Source organism: Mustela nivalis (assembly GCF_964662115.1).
Source record: "Mustela nivalis genome assembly, chromosome: Y".
Taxonomy (NCBI): domain Eukaryota; kingdom Metazoa; phylum Chordata; class Mammalia; order Carnivora; family Mustelidae; genus Mustela; species Mustela nivalis.
The window spans coordinates 29201777-29222037 of NC_139041.1; the positions used below are offsets into that span (position 1 = coordinate 29201777).

Sequence of the window (20261 nt, forward strand, 5' to 3'; positions counted from 1 at the left end):
TTATGTATTCATATGAATATGAGTCTTTATCTTGATTAATAGTTTTTTAATGTAATTGGCTGCTCCCTTATTGGAGGCATAGATATGTACAGTTGTTAGATCTTATTAGATCTTCTAGATAGTAGATAGTCCATTTAAGAATGATGTAGTGTTAAAAAAAAAAAAAAACGAATGATGTAGTGTCCTTCTGTATCTCTGGCTACAGGCTTTAGTTTAAAATCTAATTTATCTGATATGAGAATCACTACCCCAGCCTTCTTTTGAGGCCCATTGGCATGAAAGATGGTTCTGCATCCCTTCACTTTCAGTCTGGGTGTATCTTTAGGTTTAAAATGGGTCTCTTGTAGACAACATATGGATGGGTCCTCTCGTTTTACCCACTCTGCAACCCTGTGTTGTTTTATGGGCGCCTTTAGGCCATTCCCATTGAGAGTGATTATTGATAGATACGTTTTTATGGACATTGTGTTACCTTTGAAGTCTGTGTTTCTGTAGATTGTCTCTATATTTCTGTTCAATGCTATTCTTAGGATTTTTCCTCTTATAGAACCTCCCTTAATATTTCCTGCAGTGTCGGCTTGGTGGTTGCATAGTCTTTTAAGCCTTGCCGGTCTTGGAAACTCTTTATCTCTCCATCCATTTTGAATGTCAGTCTTGCGGGATAAAGTATTCTTGGCTGCATGTTCTTCTCATTTAGTGCCCTGAATATATCTTGTCAGCCCTTTCTGGCTTGCCAGGTCTCTGTAGACAGTCTAATATTATTCTGATGGGCTTTCCTCTGTACGTAAGGAGCTTCTTTGTCCTAGCTGCTTTCAAGAGGTTCTGCCTACAATTATAATTCTTCATTCTTACTATTAGGTGTCTTGAGGACTTTTGAGAATCTGTAATCTTGGCAGGAGACCTTTCTGCTTCTAGTACATGAACTCTGGTTCCATTCGTGAGATTGGGAACATTTTCATGGACAACTTGTTCCTGTATCTTCTAGACTTCTTTCTTTCTCCACCCCTCGGAGATTCCAGAAATTTTTTCCTTGTAATGTTTCATGGCATCATTTATTTCCCTGATTTTGTTTTTGTGGCTTCTAAACTGTTTGTTCCAGTCTTCCTCCTGATCCTTTCTCTCTATCTTTTTGTCCTCCAGATCAATAATTCTATCTTCTGTCTGAGTTACCCTAGCCTTGAGAGAATTTAGATTAGATTGGAACTCATTGAGAGCATTGTGATCCTTATCCCTGGTGGCTTTCAGTTCTGCCCTAATCAATTCCGTTTGGTCATTCATGACTTTCTCCAACCTAGGTATTTTCTGGGTAATTGTTAGCCTGAATTCTCTTTCCGACATATTGTCTATGTTGATAGCCGTTAGCACTGTTGCAGAAGGCCCATCCTCTGTATTTTTCTTCTGTTGGGCATTTCTCCTCCTAGTCATTTGGTGAGAGATGGCTGAATGGATGTAGCTGGATATATCGACCGTGATGCAGTCAAGTTAAACCCTGGAATGCTTCTGAACAATCAGGAGTCCCCACTCAAATGAACGAGAAAAGAAAGAGAGAAAAAAGAAAGAGAGAGAGAGAGACAGGAAAAAAAAAAAAAGAAAGATAGTAGAGAAGGCTGAGCACAAATGGGCCTGAAGGTAAGATTTATGAAGTATACAAACAAAAACAGACAAATAAAATGACTGATAAAAGTATATGGTAAGAGAAAAAAAATATATATAAAAGCAAAATAACCCTATTATCAGATTTATATACTGTCAGGAGAAACCCAAATATATAGAAACACTGGCGAAGTAAAAGATGGGAGAGTGGTTTTAAATTCTCAGTGTTGATAAGGAACGGCATTTTGATTCTTCCTGGATGTATCTTGATATCTTTGTTAAAGGACTCAAAGGGGGATTAAAAATTGGTTTACCTATAGGGGTAGCATTGATTGGGCTAAGGGGATTACCTTGAAGTTTAACTCTATGTGAATATTAGAAAAAAAAAATAAGGGGCGCCTGGGTGGCTCAGTGGGTTAAAGCCTTTGCCTTAGGCTCAGGTCATGATCTCAGGGTTCTGGGATTGAGCCCAGCATGGGGCTGTCTGCTCAGCAGGGAGGCTGCTTTCCTTCCTGTCTCTCTGTCCCTGTGTCTCTGCCTACTTGTGATCTTTCCCTCTCTCTGTGAAGTAAATAAATAAATAATCTTTGAAAAAAAAAGAAAAAAAAAAGAATAATCTTAATTCAACTAAACTAAAATTAAAAAAAAAAAGAAAAAATAGGAAAGCAAAAGAAAATCACAGGTATATGTATCAAAAAGTTCAGGTTAAAAGGTTATTATCCAATTTGATGTAGTGAACATCTCACTGTTATGGTAGATAGGTTTAAAAGTAACCTATAGAAAGAAAATGGACTAGAATAGTGGGAATGAATTAAAAATAAACGTTGTATCTATGAAGTAGTGGTGGTTTTTCACTTGTCATCTTTTTTTTTTTTCTTTTTTTCCTGGTTTGCTTTCTGGGGGAGAGGTCTGCCACGTGGGTTTTCAGGCTATGTTCCCTGAGTTAAGTTCTCCTGCCCCCTCAAGGGGGTGGGCTCTGAGTAAACCGGTTTTTCAGGCTTTTGTTCTCTAGAAGTTTTTATGTTTGTTTGTTAGTTTTTTTGTTTTTTGTTTTTTCCTCTCGCCTTGGCTGCTTTTGATGGTTTTTGGAGGTTTAGATGAAAGCAAACTGCACCCCGACCTTCCTTTCAGAAAGAAGCCTCAGTGTGTTCTCCTCTGGGTGTTGTAGAGCAGATAAGTTTCCTCTCCGCCTCTGGCAGAGCAGGTTCCGAGTCATGATCCCTGGGGACCTAAAACCATGACAGTGACAGCTGTCTGGGCAGCTCCCCACTGCCAGAGAGGTTCCAAGCAGGGATCGTACACTGAGATTTTCCTGCTGGCCCCGGGTTGGGAGTGTCTGGTCTTTGCAGGTCTGAGAGCATGGGGCTGCCACCTTCTCACACCTCTCTCTTTTCTCTTTCATTTGGGTGGGGACTCCTGATTGTTCAGAAGCAATTGCGCGCAGGGCCTGATTCAGGCTCTGATAGCACCACACAGTGTTTGTGGGGGGACTATCAAAAGACTGTGCTTCCAGCTGGTGAGGCTCCCAGCCCCTCATGGCAGTCGCATCCCATGTGCTTTCAGGTGCCCTGGCGGCTCAGGGACCAAGACCTGATTTTGCTGCGGTCTCTCTGGCTCTGTGCCATGGTTGTCTGTCCTGGGTCTGGGGACTTAAGCCCCTGTCCCTAATCCCAGTTCCCATAATTTCCCCCCGTGATCCTTTCCTCTTTATTAGTGCTTTCAGCCAGACTCCAAGTTAATGCTGGTCTCCAAACTCAGGGTACTCTCGTACTGGAGTATTACTTTCCAATGTGTCACCTCGGGTGGCTCCCTCCCTCTTTTGTTTATCATCCGATATCAGTCCAATGTTCCTACTCTGCTTTACCTGCCCACTGGCGTCTTCTGCCCCTGCAGAGATCCAGACGTGTATAATTCTGATGTCAGGCTGATTTCATGGATGATTGTAGTTCTTTGGTAGGTAGGTAATCAGCTCACTTTAGGGTACAGGTTGAAACGGCGCTTCCTCAAACTTCCTTGCCATCTTGTCTCCACCATCCATCTTTGGAGATCACAATGTATGAAAGTAGAATTTAGGCATAGGGGGGAAAAAAACTGGAAAGACCACAATTACCTGGAGGCTAAGCAGTATGTTACTAAACAGTGAATGGGTTGACCAGGAAATCAAAGAAGAAATACAAAAATGCATGAAAACAAGTGAAAATGAAGACATGACAGTCCAAAACCTTTGGATGTAAGAAATAGGTCCTAAAATGAAAGTGTGTAGCAGTTCACGCTTACATCATTAAGCAAGAAGTCTAAGTCTCAAAGGAACAACCTAACCTAACACCTAAAGGAGCTAGAAAAGAACAACAAATGAAACTTAAAGCCAACAGAAATAAGGAAATATTGAGATTAGAGCAGAAATAAATGTTACAGAAACCACAAAAACAGTAGAATAGATCAATGAAACCAGGAGTGGATTCTTTGAAAAGATCAACAGAATTGTAAACCTTTAGCCAGACTCATCCAAAAAACAAAATAATCAAATAAATAAAATCACAGATGAAAGAAGTAAGAATAACAACTAAACAAGAGAAATACAGAGGATTATAAGAGAATATTTTTGAAAATTTGTATGTCAACAAAATTTTGTATGCCAACTTCCTGGTTTGGCCAGCCTGGAAGAAATGATGCATTCCTACAAACATACAAACTACTGGCAGTGAAACTGAATTAATAATTCAAAAAATCCGTCCCACCTGATTTCTACTTAATATTTACAGTAGAGTTAATCCCTATCTTTTTCAAATTATTCCAAAATACAGAAAAGAAAGAAAAGATAACAAATATTGATTCCACGAGGTCAGCATTATTCCAATACCAAAACCAGGTAAAGACACACCCCCAACCAAAAAACAAAGAGAGAGAGAGAACTACAGACTGTTTTCTCTTTTGAACATACATCAAAAATACCCCCCAAATATTAGGAAGCTGAATTTACCAATACATTACAAAAATTATTTACCACAATCAATCAGGATTTATTCTTAGAATAAGAGTGTGTGATTTAGTATTTGCCTGTTAATCATTGTGATCATTATGTTAAAAAATAAAGAATAATAAAGAATAAAAACCATATGATGTTTTCAATGGATGCAGAAAACATATGACAAAGTACAACACGCATTCATGATAAAAATACTCAAGAAAGTGAGTTGAGAGGGAACATACCTCAAAATAATAAAGGCCATCTATGAAAAACAACTAATATCTTTCTTGGGTAAAACTGAGAACTTTTCTCCTATGTTTGGAAATGAGGCAGTGGTTTCCATCATTGTGCAACATAGTTCTGGAAGTCCTAGTCTCAGCAGTCAGACAAGCAAAAGGAATAAAAGGCATATACACTGGTATGGAAGAAGTAAAACTTTCATTATTTGCAGATGACATGATACTTCATATAGAAAACCCCAAGGACACCACTAAAAAACGACTCTTAAGTGATAAACAAATTCATAAGATTGCAGGTTACAAAATCAATGAGTAGATGTCCATTGCATTTCTATTACTAATGGTGAAGCACCAGAAAGAAATTAACAGTCCTATTTAAATTTCACCAAAAACCAGAAGATATCTTGAAATAGCTCTAACCAAAACGGTGAAAGACCTGTACTCTGAAAACTATAGAACACTTATGAAAGCAATTGAGGAAGAAACAGAGAAAGGGAAAAACATTCCATGCTAATGGATTGGAAGAACAAACATTGTTAAAATGCATGTATTATTCAAAGATTTTATTTTTTTTGAGAGAGCAAGTACAAGAGAGAAAGAGTGAGCAGGGAATGAACATGAGACTTGACCCGAGGACCCAAAGATCATGAGTTGAGCTGAAACCAGATGCTTCACTGACTGAGCCACCAAGGAATTTTAAAATTTATATGGAACCATAAAGACCCTAAATAGTCAAAGCAGCCTTGAGAAAGAAGAAAAAACCCTAGAAGTTTTCACAGTTCTGGATTTCAAGCTTTGCTACAAAGTTACAGTTATAAAACAATATGGTACTGGCACAAAAATAGACATATGGATCAATGGAGCAGAACAGAGAGCCCAGAAATGAATCTGCAGCTATAACAGCTATATGGTCAGTTAATGTTAGACAAATCAGAAAAGAATATCCAATCGAAAAAGGATACTCTCTTCAACGAAAGATGCTGGGAAAACTGGATCACTTTCTTATACTACAAAATAAACTCAGATTGGGTGAAGGGACCAAGTTTGAGACAGTGGACATAAAAATTCCATAAGAAAGGATAGGCTGAAGAATGAGACAAGTCAGCTGCAAGAGAATGGGAGCAGGGGACGACAGTCAAAAAGACTGCTGCCCCTAGTAACTTCATAGTCTCCTTTTTTTTAGAAACAGTAACCAACAGAAGAGTTGATGAAAGTCAAACGTTAGTCACATGTCTTGTAGATAAACAAGAAGGAAGGCAGAATACATCTGGACAAGCATTATAAAGTTTATAGTTGAACAAGCACATTCAAAGGACTTACCTAAGCAGCCACAGGTGCTCTCTGGGGGGAAAGGGAAGATAACGGAAAAATGAAGCAGGCGGCATTCTGCCCTGAGTGGGCGGGGGTTTCCCTGATGCTCAGCTTCCATGAAGCAGGTGGAGTCCGGCCTTGAGCAAGCCTTGCATCCCCAGCTGCTCAGCTTCAAGGCCATATATCATCCTCTCCCCCAGAGGGCTGTTGCAGTATCTGTTTTTCTTAAGGCTATATCTAAATGTGCTCGGTAACTAGTAAAATTTCCCGGGGGTTATATTTTAAGTAATACATTGTTCTGAGGGTCAGTTGCATCTTTGTAGATGTCACCTCAGGCAATGGAACCAAGAGCAAAAATAAACTATTATGACTACATCAAAATAAAAGGTGAAGAAAACTAAAATATAACATAATGAATGGAAGAAGATATGCAAATGAGGTATCCAATAAAGGATTAATATCCAAATATATAAGGACCTTACACAACTTAACACTCATAAAACAAATAAACCCAACTTAAGGAGGGGTGGAAGATATGAACAGATGTCTCCAAAGAGGACATTGGACACGTATGGCCCAATGGGCATATGAAAAGATGTTCAACTTTACTGATCATTAGGAAAATGTAAATCAAAAGGATCAGATACCAACTCATGCCCATCAAAATGGCTAAAACCAATTATATAAGCAACCGATGTTGGCAAGGATGTTGGAGAAAGGGGAACCCTCGTGCATTGTTGATGAGAATGTAAACTGGTGCAGGAACTATGGAGGAAAATACCGAGCTTCCTATTTTAAACAATAGGAATATCTTATAGTCCAGTGATTGCACTACTACTAGGTATTTACCCAATAGATACAAACTTAGTGATAGAAAGGGGCACATGCACCCCAGTGTTTATTGTAGCATTATTAGAATAGCCAAATTCTGGAAGTAGCTCAAGTGTTCATCAACAGTGAATGGATAAAGAAATTTTTAATATATAAATAAAAGGGAATAATGTTCAGCAATGAAAAAGAAAAAAATTTAGACATTTTTATTAATGTAGGTTGAACTAGAGGGTATTATGCTAAGCAGATTAAACCTGTCAGAGAAAGACAAATACCATATGATTTCACTCATATGTGGAATTTCAGGGGAAATTTTTTTCAGGGGGTCTGGGAAAAAAGGCAAACAATGAAATAAAGTAGGCAACCCAAAAACCAGACTCTTAACTGTAGAACTACCAACATCATCAGAGGTTGAGGATGGGGTCAGGTGGGTGAAACAGAGGAATGAAGAGCATAGTTACATAATGAACACTTATTGAGTAATGTATAGAATTGTGAATCACTATATTGTACCTCTGAAACTAATATAACTCTGTGATAACTATGCTGGGATTAAAATGAAATAATAAATGAGAAAGATTTAGATCTTATGTCAGTCATGTTTTAGCTAGATATTTATCAAAAACAAGTGAGAATAGAGGTACCTTGGTGGCTCAGTTGTTGGACTATGTGACTTTGATCTCAGGATTTTTGATTCAAGTTCCATTGTTGGGTATAAGATTACTTAAAAATAAAATCTTTAAAAATAGAAGCAACAATAACAAAAACAAACACAATCAATGTGCATCCTTTAAGATCAGTTTGTGTGTGGAAAAAAGAACTCAGATCTGCTGGATACTGACCTACTAATGTATAACTCTCTTAACAGAATACAGCTTTATACTTTATATGTTTCATGTTCACAGCAAAATTCAACAAAAAGTTTACATATCTCACTGGCCCTACACATGCAGGTTCTCCCTCATATAAGTGCCCCTATGAATGCTTGTCCTTCCCTGTGTGAACCTCATGGACTAGAGTGGCACATTGGTGAGAGGTCATGAACCTACATTAGCATGTGATTATCCTCCAAAGTCCACATTTTAATTTTTGGGTTCACTTTGGTGTTGTATATTTTATAGGTTTGGACAGATGATAATAGCGGGAATCCATCATTACAGTACCATAGTATTTTCACTGTTCTAAAAATGCACTAAACCCTTTGTATTTATTATGTCCCTTTACTGATCATTTAACTGTCTCTATACTTTATCCTTGTAAACATTTTGTACAAGTTTTGTTAGATGTATTCCTAAGCATTTAATATTTTGTGGCATTATACAAAATGACATTTTACTTTAATTTCTAAATCCCACTTTTTTCCCCCACTTACAACATATAGAAAAGCAGTTATTTTTTGTCTGCTAACATTGTATCTTGTAAGCTTATAATTAATTATTGGTTCTTTGATTCTAGGGACTTTCTTTTTGCCTGTTTTAAAAGATTTTACTTATTTATTTGAGAGTGTGTGTGCATACGCAGAGGGAGAGGGAGAAGCAGACTCACTGTTGAGTAAGGAGGTCAACGCAGGACTCAATCCCAGGACCCTGGAATTATGACATAAGGCAGACACTTACTCGACTGAGCCACCTGGGGTCCTGTACGGGCTTTTCTTCTTTCTTTTTTGGTTGGTTCTTTCAGTTTTTATATTAGTTAGAATCATGTCATCTGCCAACAAAATAACACCCAATAATCAACTATTAAGGAATTTTGATTCTGTGAAATGTTAATTCTTTCATTGCAGTGCTAGTGATAAGTTGTATGTCTGACACTAAGGACTAATTATTCAATAAAATGGACCTGAATTTTTTTGGTCCAAATACATTTATTTATCTTAAAGGATCTTTGTAGAATAAAATATTTCTTTTTATTTATGTAGCCTTTTCAGGATGTTCAACAAATACTAAATACAATCCACTTCAGATTAAAGCAGAAATAGCAAGTCATCGGGATAAGGTGAGTAAAATAAGTGTTTATCACAAGTAGAAGCACCATATTTCTTTTGTGTTTTGTTTCGCTTGGTATAGTTTAGTTTTTATTGATGATACATGATAAGCCAGGGCTCTGAAGCCTCTCTTTTTTTTTAGGGGGTCTGGGGTGGAAACTGTGGAGGTCAGGATATTGTCATTGTATTGGGGGATGACCATGTGTATTTTTTGGTGTAAGGTCACTGAACATGGTTTCTTTATTCCTTTAATAGGAAGAAAAATATTTCATGTTAAAACCTTAGCTCATCTAACAAAAAATTGCTTGTATCCATGTCAGTGTTTTGGGGCAAGATTCACTTCCATTTGAAAATATTTTTTGACCACAGGCCCTGATCTCCAAGGACTGCTTCCCTTTATTAGTAGGATGCCACTCTTGACCGTGGGCAGCTTTAGCATCTGCCAGTGTACCTGGTTGCTGTATTCCTAGGGAGAGTCTTCCTGTAGTGCTGTTTGACCAGAAGGTTCTGATGGCCCTTGGGAGTGACACTGGAGTACGTTATGTGCTGCCCTGTTTCATCCCTTCAGCCCCGTCTTGGGTGTAAGGGAAAGGGGACCGTTGTGTGGCAGTTGCAGCAAAGCGTGGCAGACACCTTGGAAACGAGGCCTCCTCTTCTGGTGTCTTGTTTCCGAAACCAAAATGTCTCAGCGCAGTGGCTCTCAAAGCCTAGCGCACCTGAGAAACACACGTGGGGTGTCGGTGAAACGTGGGAGCTGCCAGGCCCAGCGCCCGAGTCTTGACACCCGCCTGCAGTGGGTGCTGGAAGCTGCCAACGGTGGCGTTCAGGGGAGCTCAGGGGACTGACTTTCCCTGGCAGGATAGCATGGTTTTAGCGACAGCGCCGCAGGGTGGGATCTAAGCAGTAATTAGAGGGAAGGTGAAAAAAGCGTGATGTGGTTTACTGACGGTGACGGGTAATCAGTGCCTTGAAAAAGAGAGCAGTGGCGGGTTCCGCAGAGGCAGGACCCTGTCCGGGATCCGGGAGTTTCGCATCTCCGCGGGACACTTCTTCCAGGATGGCCACTGGATGTAAGCCCGGGAGAAAAATCCGTGGACGGGGGAGGCGACCCGGTGAGTTGTCAGCTAATTGGGAACTTAGGTGACAGTGCGGACAACTGCCGGCGTCATTTTCACCACAGCTTTTCTTTGAGAAAAAAAATGTCATTTGTCTTCAGCTTTCCAGACTGAAACGCGAGCTGACGCAGATGAAGCAGGAGCTGCAGTCCAAGGAGAAGGGGGTGGAGACCCTGCGAGAGTGAGTTGCCCTGATTGCGGGAGGGGCGCCCTTCCTGGCGCTTCCTCCTGTGCTCCCCTTGGCGCCGCCTGCCCTGGCCCTCCAGCCGGGCCCGCGTTCCCTTTTATGCTTTTCTTTATGCTCCTTTATTTCCCAGTCCTAAAGCCTCAGACTCGATGTTTTCCTTAAAGGTTCTCACTAGTTTAAATGGAAATATTTTGGGGGAAAAAAGTTACTTCTATATTTATGCTCATTTTATATAGCATTATAACTTATGTATATGTAAATAGAGCTATATAATCACTAATTTAAGATATTAAATTAATTAATAATTAAATTAATCTTAATTAAGTTGTTTCAAATTAAAATGTAAAATGAAGTTCTCCATTCTCATAAGACCTATTTCAAGTGCTCAATAGCTACAATGTGGCCAATTCAGCCTTTGCTCAACTCAGCATATTTGAGATATTTGGCTGTCTTGTTATAGTTTGTTCTGGATGCCCTGTGCACCTTAGGATATTTCACAGTATTCCTGACTTCTCCCACTAGATGTCAATTAGTGCCTCTGTGATGTGGACAACCAATAATATACACCAACAATGACATATCTCTTGGGCTGGCAGATTTCACCACACTTGAGTACCATGGTGCTAGTGGCCACTGAATTGGACAGCACAGATAATACAGCATTTACATCATCATACAACATTCTATTGGATAGTATTTCTATCAGTCTTCCTCCTCTTTGAATCTTCTTTCTCACTAAGAGTTTAAAAATGAATTTCTTATAGTTTGTCAGTTAAACTAACTCAACAAATTTAATGGACAGAAGTTATTTTACAAATCATAGCCTTGTTCTTAAAATTAATCGCTTACTTATTAAATGCTGTCAACCTCTATTTGCAGCATGTCTTCACCTTCTGAACTTCGGAACATACTTTACATTTTTGTGCCATCTTTTCTCCTTCATTTATAAGTAGTAACCATTGTGCCAGAATATTGTCTAAAATATTATATAATGGTCAACCTTGAATTAATGGTAGTAATCCATGTGGTTACTATCCTTTTTTCTTTAAGTATATGAATGTACAGTTTCAGGTATATAATATAGTGATCCAGCACTTCCATACATTACTTAGTGCCCATCATCACCTGTTTCATCCATTCCTCATGTACTTCCCCTCTGGTAACCATCAATGTGTTCTCTAGAGTTAGGACTCTGTTTTTCTTTACTCTTCTTTTTCCTTCCTTTTTTCTCTTCCTTAATTTTCTCTTTGCTTTCCTTTCCTTCTTTTTTATTTCTTTTTCTTTCTTTCCCCTTTCTTTTCCTCTTTCTTTCTTTCTTTTTTTTTTTTTTTTGGCATGTTGCTTTTTTACTAAGTTCATTTCTTTTGTAAATTCCACATGTGGGTGAAATCACATGGTATTTGTCTTTGACTGACTTATTTCACTTAACATAATAATAGCCTTTAGCTCCATCTGTGTTAGTGCAAATGGCAAGATTTCATTCTTTCTGATGGCTGAGTAATGTTACATTGTATATATAGACTACATCTTCTTTATCCCTTCATCTGTTTATGGACATCTGGGCTCTTTCCATAGTTTAGCTCTTGTTGATAAGATGCTATAAAAATTGGGATGTGTGTATGACTTTGAATCTGTATTTTTGTATCCTTTGGGTAGATAGCTACTAGCACAATTGCTGTCCTTTTTTTTCCCTGCCTCTGGAGATGTGTGGAGCAATATGTTGCTACAGCCCAGCTCAAAGTGGGTGCTGCCTGCCTTCTCCTCTAGGATGTTGCCAGATTCCTGTCTACCGTGTAGGTCTTTGGTCTGTTTCGAGTGGATTTCTGTGTATGAGAAAACGAGGGGTCCAGTGTCCTTCTTCTGCATGTGGTCGTTGGTCCAGCGTTCCCACCACCGTTTGGGGAGGAGACTATCTTTTGTCCATTGGATATTCATTCTCTCCTGCTCTGTCCAAGATTTCTTGACCAACAAGTGAAGGGTCCATGTCCGAGTTCTCCCTTATGTTCCCTTGGTGCCAGGACCATACTGTCAATGTGTCACTAGCCTGAGGTCCCAAATTGGGATGCCTCTGGGTTTGGTGTTCTTTCTCCTCTCTCCCTTTGCTCCTCAAAGGACTTATTGTCTGGGGCTTCCCTCTTTGGAGAAGCATTTGTTACAGCTCTGTGAAAAATGCTGGTATGATTTTTATAGAGATTGCTTTTTTTGTGGACATGGCTGTTGTTTGTAACTCTATCCTGGAAATGGAACACATCTTTGATCTCTTCCTCTAGGTTTATTTCTAGGTAACAATATATTTTAAAATAATACTTTCTCTTAAGTAGTAGGACTTCAAGATCATGTTCCCTGATAGCTTTCATACTTTTGAACAGTGGAGTCTCTTTCCTTTTCCTTTCCTGCAAATGGTATCTTCTGTAGAATCAGAATGTCTGAGAGCAAAGGGAAGGTGCTGCTGAAACAGAGGGGAGGTCCCCAAACCCTAGACAGGCTCTCTCTTTAGCTGTTCCTGATCCTTATGCCAGGACATGCTTGGAACAGAGTGGAAACAGCTGTTTTAGGCAAATCTGTATCCTGTTTGAGGTCTCAGAGCCACTTGGATAGAGCTAAGGTGAAAGTGCAGGTCCATGGCCTTGAAGTTGAACTTTCTGTCATTCTCCAAGTGCTTTGCAGTGTCTGCTGATGGGATGAATCCCAGGATGAGGGCTGCTGATCCCACTCCGTGAAGGGACTTATGGCCTGTTTTCCTCTCTGTGACAGCCATTCCCATTATTAGAACCTGATGCCCTGACAGGTTGCCTTGATCTGGACTCTTGATAGCCTTTCCCATCATAGAACCTCGTGTCTCAATCCCTGCATTTACTGATGGCCACACTTAGGCTTTATTGCTACTAAAAGTCATAAGGAAGTCACATAACTTAAGTATAAAGCAGAACTGACACTACCTATTTGTGTCTGTACTTCCTTGGCTACTTGCTTAGCTTTCATTTTCAAGCAATTGAAAAAGTTTTGTTCTGTGTGGTGGAGTTTCATTTTTGCATGTGTATGTCAGTGTCAGATGATGATCTATTTGCAGTATTTTTTCATCCTGGAGGAGTAGAAGACCTGGTTAGTAGAAGGGCTGATCATTGACTATAACAAAGAAATCAGATTTCCTTGGCTTTGGGTGTTTTGTTTGAAAGTCTTACAGACTCGGGGAGCCTGGGTGGCTCAGTGGATTAGGCTGCTGCCTTCGGCTCAGGTCATGATCTCAGGGTCCTGGGATCGAGTCCCACATCGGGCTCTCTGCTCAGCAGGGGGAGTCTGCTTCCTCCTCTCTCTCTCTGCCTGCCTCTCTGGCTACTTGTGATCTCTGTCAAATAAATAAATAAATAAATACATACATAAATACATAAATCTTTAAAAAAAAGAAAAAAAAAGAAAAAAAGAAAGTCTTATAGACTCAATGGATTAATGAAATTAAACTATAAAAATTAAATAAAATTGAATTACAGATATACATGTTTGTGTGTGTGTACATCTTTATCAGAGGATAAGTAAAAGGAGACATTATTATGTAAATAAGTTCAGATTGTTCATAAAGAAATTTTGACCACTTCTTTGGAGATCTAATGCTGTGAGGTGGATGTTCTTTTATTTCTGCCTCATGTTAGAGGCTCTTATTATCTGTACATGTTCTTTTATTTTTATGTTTTTCTACATAATATGTCTTTGAGTTCCACATTGCCTGGATGAACAGCCCTGTACAAGATATCTCACTCCCAGTCTGACCTCTAGATTGGAGATGGAGCAGAATTCTTATCTATTTTTGGTGTTGCTTTGTCCTTGTATAAAGAATAGTTCCATATCACAGAATTCTTTCTATTTCTTGCTGGCTATTTAGAAGTGTGTTAACAGTATGGAGTTCAGTCTAATTATAACTGTTTTATAAGGTGGACCAGATTAAAATAATTAGTGTAAAAAGAGGCTCTTCCAACCTAGTAGTTTTGGGACTTAGTTGGTAGGTTAGTAAATCCCCTAGTTGTACCGGCAGAGAGTCTTTAGGCATTGAATTTCTATCAGGGACCTAAATAGTTCTGGTAATTAGCTGGGTTTGGGAACCCCATTGGATGCTTAGCATCTTTATGAAGTCATCAGGGCTCTGAGGAGTTCAGAGACTTCTCCAGGTGACACAGTTAACTTGCATGAGAGTTAGGACTTGAAGTTCTTTCTGGACTTCTGGTTCCATTCGTTTTGCATCATGCTGCTCAGCTATACAGGTGCGTCCACAGCAGAATTGGCATGAGTTATATTGATTTTGTTGTGAAGTTGTGCTGAGTAAGAAAATAGAGGGTGGAGTTAATTTGCAGTTAATTTGTACAAGTCTGTAAGTGTCTAATGGTTGGTGGTGAGGAACAAATCCAGTCATTTTGGTGGAAGAGAGTATGGTTTTGAGGGGACCATGTATAAGTTTTAAAATGATTAAGATCCAGTATGCCTAGTGCTGCCATCCTCACTATTGCTTCCCAATTTTCTATAGCCACAAGTGCTTGTTCTGTGCCAGGGACTTTCTATGACACAAAGGTAATGTAGTCTCAGAGTTTACCACCTGATTCATTTACATGAACTGTTGAATAAAATGGCTGAATTCAGGACTTAGTGAAACAAGAAAAAGATACCTCCCTAGGACAAGTTTTAGTTCATTCTCACTTACTCTGTGTGGAACAATCTACAGTTAAAAAAAATGTACTTTCTAATAAAAATATAAAAATAAAGCCTTCTGCTTTGTAGGAACAAAAACATGTCACAGTAATATGTGTTTGAGAAACATTATGGAAGAATATCCATGTGGCTAAGCCATGTTGATATGTAAGTTTGTCATCATTGAATGTGTGGGGACCCATGATGCACTTGCATCCACTCTATGGAAGAGGACTCAGGACTAGTTTTCATAAACATATTATTTGAGCTGAGGCAATTATAGCAATGCTGTTGAGCCCTATGGCCCGATTCCAAGTAAGGGAATGATTTCTTGCTTTTCCTGTTTGTCCTTCTCTTTCAAGGTTGCCAATTGTTGAACTCTGGGCTTAGAGTACCAGAGATGGTGGGTTTTTTAGTTTGTCTCCCATGAGTACATAGCTTCAGTGTTGTCCTGACAGTCAGAATAATCCTTGCAGACATTACATGTAAGGCATCCTGCTACGTAGTCCTTCTCCTGAAATTTTCTCCTTAAATGGAGAGAATGTTAAACGGGGGTATAAAGAGTTGAAGTGACTTGCCCAGGGTTCTGGTGTAACCCTGGAGTCTTGCTGGTATTCAGTAGCCTGCCAGGATGCTTCTTTGAGAGGAGAATCAGGGAGTGTGGGTTAGCTGTCCCTGAGGATCCAGATTCCCCAGTCACTTGGGGGAAACAGTTTCGTGTCAGGACCTGTGGAATGGTGAATCTGGAATCTGAAAGGTCTGCTCACAGCTTTTTCTAGAAAAGGAGCTCATGCCACTCTGGACTAAAGTATTTAACCCTCCTTGGCCCTGAGGGCCTCTAAGGAAAAGGAAGGGAGGTGAGAGAAAGGGTGTGCTATAGGAGACTGCCTGCTCTGTGAGAGCCAGAGCTACACCTTGGTTTGGTCAGTGCTCTGCTTCCACGACACAGACCGTACCTTGTGTGTGTAAGGATATACTAGCCTGAAGGAGAGAGGGAAGGGCGAATGGAGAGAGGAGAGAAGGAAGGAAAGGAGGGGGAAGTGGAAGGTAGAGAGAGAAGTAAGGAAGCCAGAAGAAGGATGGGACAAAGTAAACTAGTTTGAATAAATGTATGTGTGGATAAATGAAGGGAAGAAGAATGAATGTGTGCATGTGCACAGACAGATATTAAAAACAAAACAACAATCTAAGGAAAGGAGGAGTGAGTGATGGAGAAAAGATGACAAAGAAATGGAAAAGGACAGGATGAAAAAACCTGGGAAAAATACTCACTATGTGTATATTGGGATTGAGGAAAAGATGGAGCCAGGTGATTAGGAGACACAATGATAAATTGGAATAAAAAAATAAAAGATTATACAGAGGACATATATAATTTTCTAATTTGGCCAATGTGGTGTCATTAAAAATTTACTACTTTTAGGTATTTCCCAAATACTCTGCTTGCACAGAGATCTTACTTACTTGTATTCAATAAACTCTTTTGATCACTAACCTATGTAGCGGAAATAAACTAAGACGATGTGGTTTTGCACTTGGGAAATTCCTCAGTTCTGTGAATTGCTTACAGAATAAAGGAATTCATCTGTGAAGCCACGTTTCAGTTCTTTTTATTGTCCCACAAGGAAAAAAGGCTTTTTCCCTATTGTCTCTCTTTTCTACAAAGCTTTTGCCATTTTTGTTTAATGGAAACGTGATCTAGTGTGGAGTGACTCTTCTTTTTCTTTGTTAACAAGGATTGATCGTAATATGTCAACTGCTCGCACCACTTACAAACTGGATGAGGCACAGGCTATAATGAGTGAGCTCCGTAACATTAAGAAAGCCATTTGCACTGGTGAGAGGGAGAGGCGAGACTTGATGCAGGTAAGGGTCCCAGCTGTACATTTACATGCCAGTCTGCTTGTCTCTTTTCTATTAAAAAAAAAGATACACACATGTATTTTACCCACATAAACTTAACTTAATAGGTTTATCATATACTACTTGTATGTATTTTAAAAGATTTTACAGTAGGTAACACATTAATGTTACTTAGTAGCCAAAATAATTCAAAAGGTATAGGATAAGTCATATAATTATCCCATATAACTACTTTTATTATTTTCTTGGGTATTTTTCTACTATTTATAAAGACACATACAGATAAGATAGTTAATTTATTTCATTAAAAAGCTAGTTATTTATATATGCACTGTTTTGTGTTCTTTTATTGATGTAATAGTAATATCCTATGCTTTTTCCTTTTTTTTTTTTTTTTAGGATTCTATTTATGTGATAGAGAGACATAGCAAAAGGGGAAACACAGACAGAGGGCAGTGGGAGAGGGAAAAGCAGGCTCCCCGCTGAGCCTGAAACTGGGCTCAATCCCAGGATCCCTAGATCATGACCTGACCTGAAGGCAAATGCTTAAAAACTGAACCACCCAGACACCCCTCTATAGAAAGTGCTTCTTCAGTCTTCTGTTATAGCTACATAGTATTCCACTGATGTGGATGTTTTAGATACACATCTGGGGCGCCTGGGTGGCTCAGTGGGTTAAGCCTCTGCCTTCGGCTCAGGTCATGATCCCAGGGTCTTGGGATTGAGCCCCGCATCAGTCTCTCTGCCCAGCAGGGAGCCTGTTTCCTCTTCTCTCTCTGCCTGCCTCTCTGCCTACTTGTGATCGCTCTCTCTCTCTCTCTCTGTCAAATAAATAAATAAAATATTAAAAAAAATAAAGATACACATCTGAGGTCTTTTTACTTTTATTTTATCTACTTGTTTATTTCCTTATTTATTCATTTTTGTCCCTTTAAATCATGCAACTGCTTTTTTTAAAAAGACGAATGTTTATAAATGAATGTACGATGGTCTTTTTTTTGTTTTTCTTTCTTTCTTCTTTTTTTTTAAGATTTTATTTATTCATTTGAGAGACAGAGAGTGAGGGCACACAAGTAGGGGGAGATGCACAAAGAGAGGGAGAAGCAGATTCCTTGCTTAGCAGGGACATTGATTTGGTACTTAATGCCATGAACCTAGAGATCATGACTTGAGCCTAAGGCAATTGCTTAACCATCTGAGCCACCCAGGCACCCTAACGGTCTTTTTTTCTTCTGGTGAAAATGCATTCAGTTCTTTCTTTTGTGGGTCTGGGTTTTTTTTTGTTGTTGTTGTTTGTTTTGTTTTTTTCAGTTTTACTTCGTGTATTGAATAGACTAACCGTGCATCTAATGCCTCATAGACTTTATCTACATTCTACATAATGTAAAACAAATAGACAAAGAGCAAACTAGGCAAAATGAGACACTTATACACATAACTGGAATGTATAGCAGTGCTTCCTAAATCAAAGGGCTTTAGGTTGCACTATGTACAATTCTTGGGGTGGTAGTAAAAATTCATCTCTCTGGGTTTTACACCAGACTTGGTGAATAGAATGTATTTTTACTATCACATCTCCAGGTCATGATAAGTAAATGTACAATTTTTAGATTTACTTTGAACCAGAATAACAAGAAGGCTGTGGGGTTGAACAAGGTGTTCTGTGTGCATTACCCATAATCCTAGATAAAATTCCACAGCGTATCACATGTTTTCCACAAAAGAGATAGGCAGACATTGATTTAGGTGGTTGAGCTGGACTTCTTGTGGCCACAGTGTATAGCACTTGATAAGCTACCAAGTTGCCTTGGTGGAGAAAGCATACATTTTTCCGGAAGAAGTTTTAGTCCTCAGCATCTCTATGCATAGCCTCTCGAACTGTTAGGAACTCCAGTGAGAGGCAAGAACATCTTTCTCTTCCATTAAAATTGGTAAATTTAAGGTTCAGTGAAATTAAATTACTTATTTTACTTTCTAACAGATCTTAGTCTATAATAAGACATGGAAATTACAGTGTACCTAGCATTGTAGTCCTAGAGTTTGCTGAAGGATGATATATTCAGAAGTATAAAATCAATTATTGGAAATCTGATTTACATTTAGTTTCACACTAAGATATTCTATTTCCCAGAGCATACATTTTCTCTAACTTCTAACAAACTAGCATTCAAATGAGTTTACTTTTGGACCATACAGTATTAGGATGTAAAATATCAGGTTCTAAACCATAATAGGAGTGACATCAGCAAACTGGCAATTCAGAACTTGTTTTGAAACAAGTACTTGTTTCCCCAGAGAAACAAACCAACGAAAAAAAAAAAAAAATGAGAAACTATCTTAACTAACTTTGTAGATACTCTGCAAAACAGACAAAGGCTTATAGAAAACAAGCAAAAATACACAATGAAGAAAATAGTTATCTTTAAAACAGTAGGAAACTTCATGGCGTTTTTACTTAGACTTATCCATTCCTTCCTCTGTATACTATTGCCCTGGTTTTGACCAACCACTAATCTAGTTTCCCTCATACCTGAATTGGAGGGATTGCAGGTGACCTTATTTACAAAATACTATGTGTTTCCTTTATAATCCCCTTTGGGGTTACCTAAATAAAGTGATGGGAGTTGTACTTTTTGCTTAATTTGGAAAACCTTTGTGGGAAAAGCATCAGATAGTGTGCTAAAAATTATGGGGCAGACTATAAATACAGATGTGCTTGGGCCAAGAGATTATCAGTGGAAACATATAAGAGATCATTTAAAGCCCTGCTGAGAAGTTAGGGTGAGATAGTGGAACATTAGGGCAATTTGCCGCACCCATATATAATGAGAAATGAAAAAATCTTTCCAAGGCAAAACGTACCCTCAGAAAAGTTTGCAATGAAGTTTTAAGCTTTTACTGCGGGCTGAGTCACTAGCCACAGGCAAATATAAATAGATAGTGAACAAGTGCCTTCTCAGAGCTTACCTGTAAGCAAGAGAGGTGGTCTGTTTTTGTTTTCTTCATCTGTTTACAATCAAGGAATTCACCGATCAAGTATCTGAGCATAAACTAAAGGAACACACTCTAGTGATTGATGTGATCTTAAGGAATAATATTTCATAAAATAATTTGTACAAGTCTCAAAGAAATGGTCTTCAAAAAAAAGTATGCAGAAGAAGAAGGGTAATTTGATTTCTAGAGTTGATAGATGTTCAATTTTCAACATAAAAACATGATACATTACTATGGACAAGGTAAATTGGCGGAAATCATAAGGATTTCAGGTACCAGACATATTATACCAAGATTTTAAAACCGATCAAAAAGTCTAAGGAAAAGGATTCCTGGGTGGCTTAGTTGGATAAGCATCCGCTGTCCCCTCAGGTCAAGATCCAAGGGTACTAGGGTTGAATCCTGCATGGGGCTCCTTTCTGGTGGGGAGCCTACTTCTCCCTCCCCTCTGCTCATGGTCTCTCTCTCTCTGATAAATAAATAAAATCTTTTTTTAAAACTA

The 20261-nt window shown here is 38.8% G+C and overlaps 1 protein-coding gene across 1 annotated transcript in view; it reads left to right on the forward strand.

Moving 5' to 3' along the window:
* The window catches only part of LOC309856889 (protein WWC3-like), a 179895-nt gene that overhangs the window by 89194 nt on the left and 70440 nt on the right, over window positions 1–20261 (forward strand). Inside the window, exons 4-6 of the mRNA XM_082718691.1 lie at window positions 8861–8937; window positions 10143–10222; window positions 16639–16768. Of these exons, the coding sequence (XP_082574817.1) occupies window positions 8861–8937; window positions 10143–10222; window positions 16639–16768 (287 nt within the window). The remainder of the gene's footprint in view (window positions 1–8860; window positions 8938–10142; window positions 10223–16638; window positions 16769–20261) is intronic.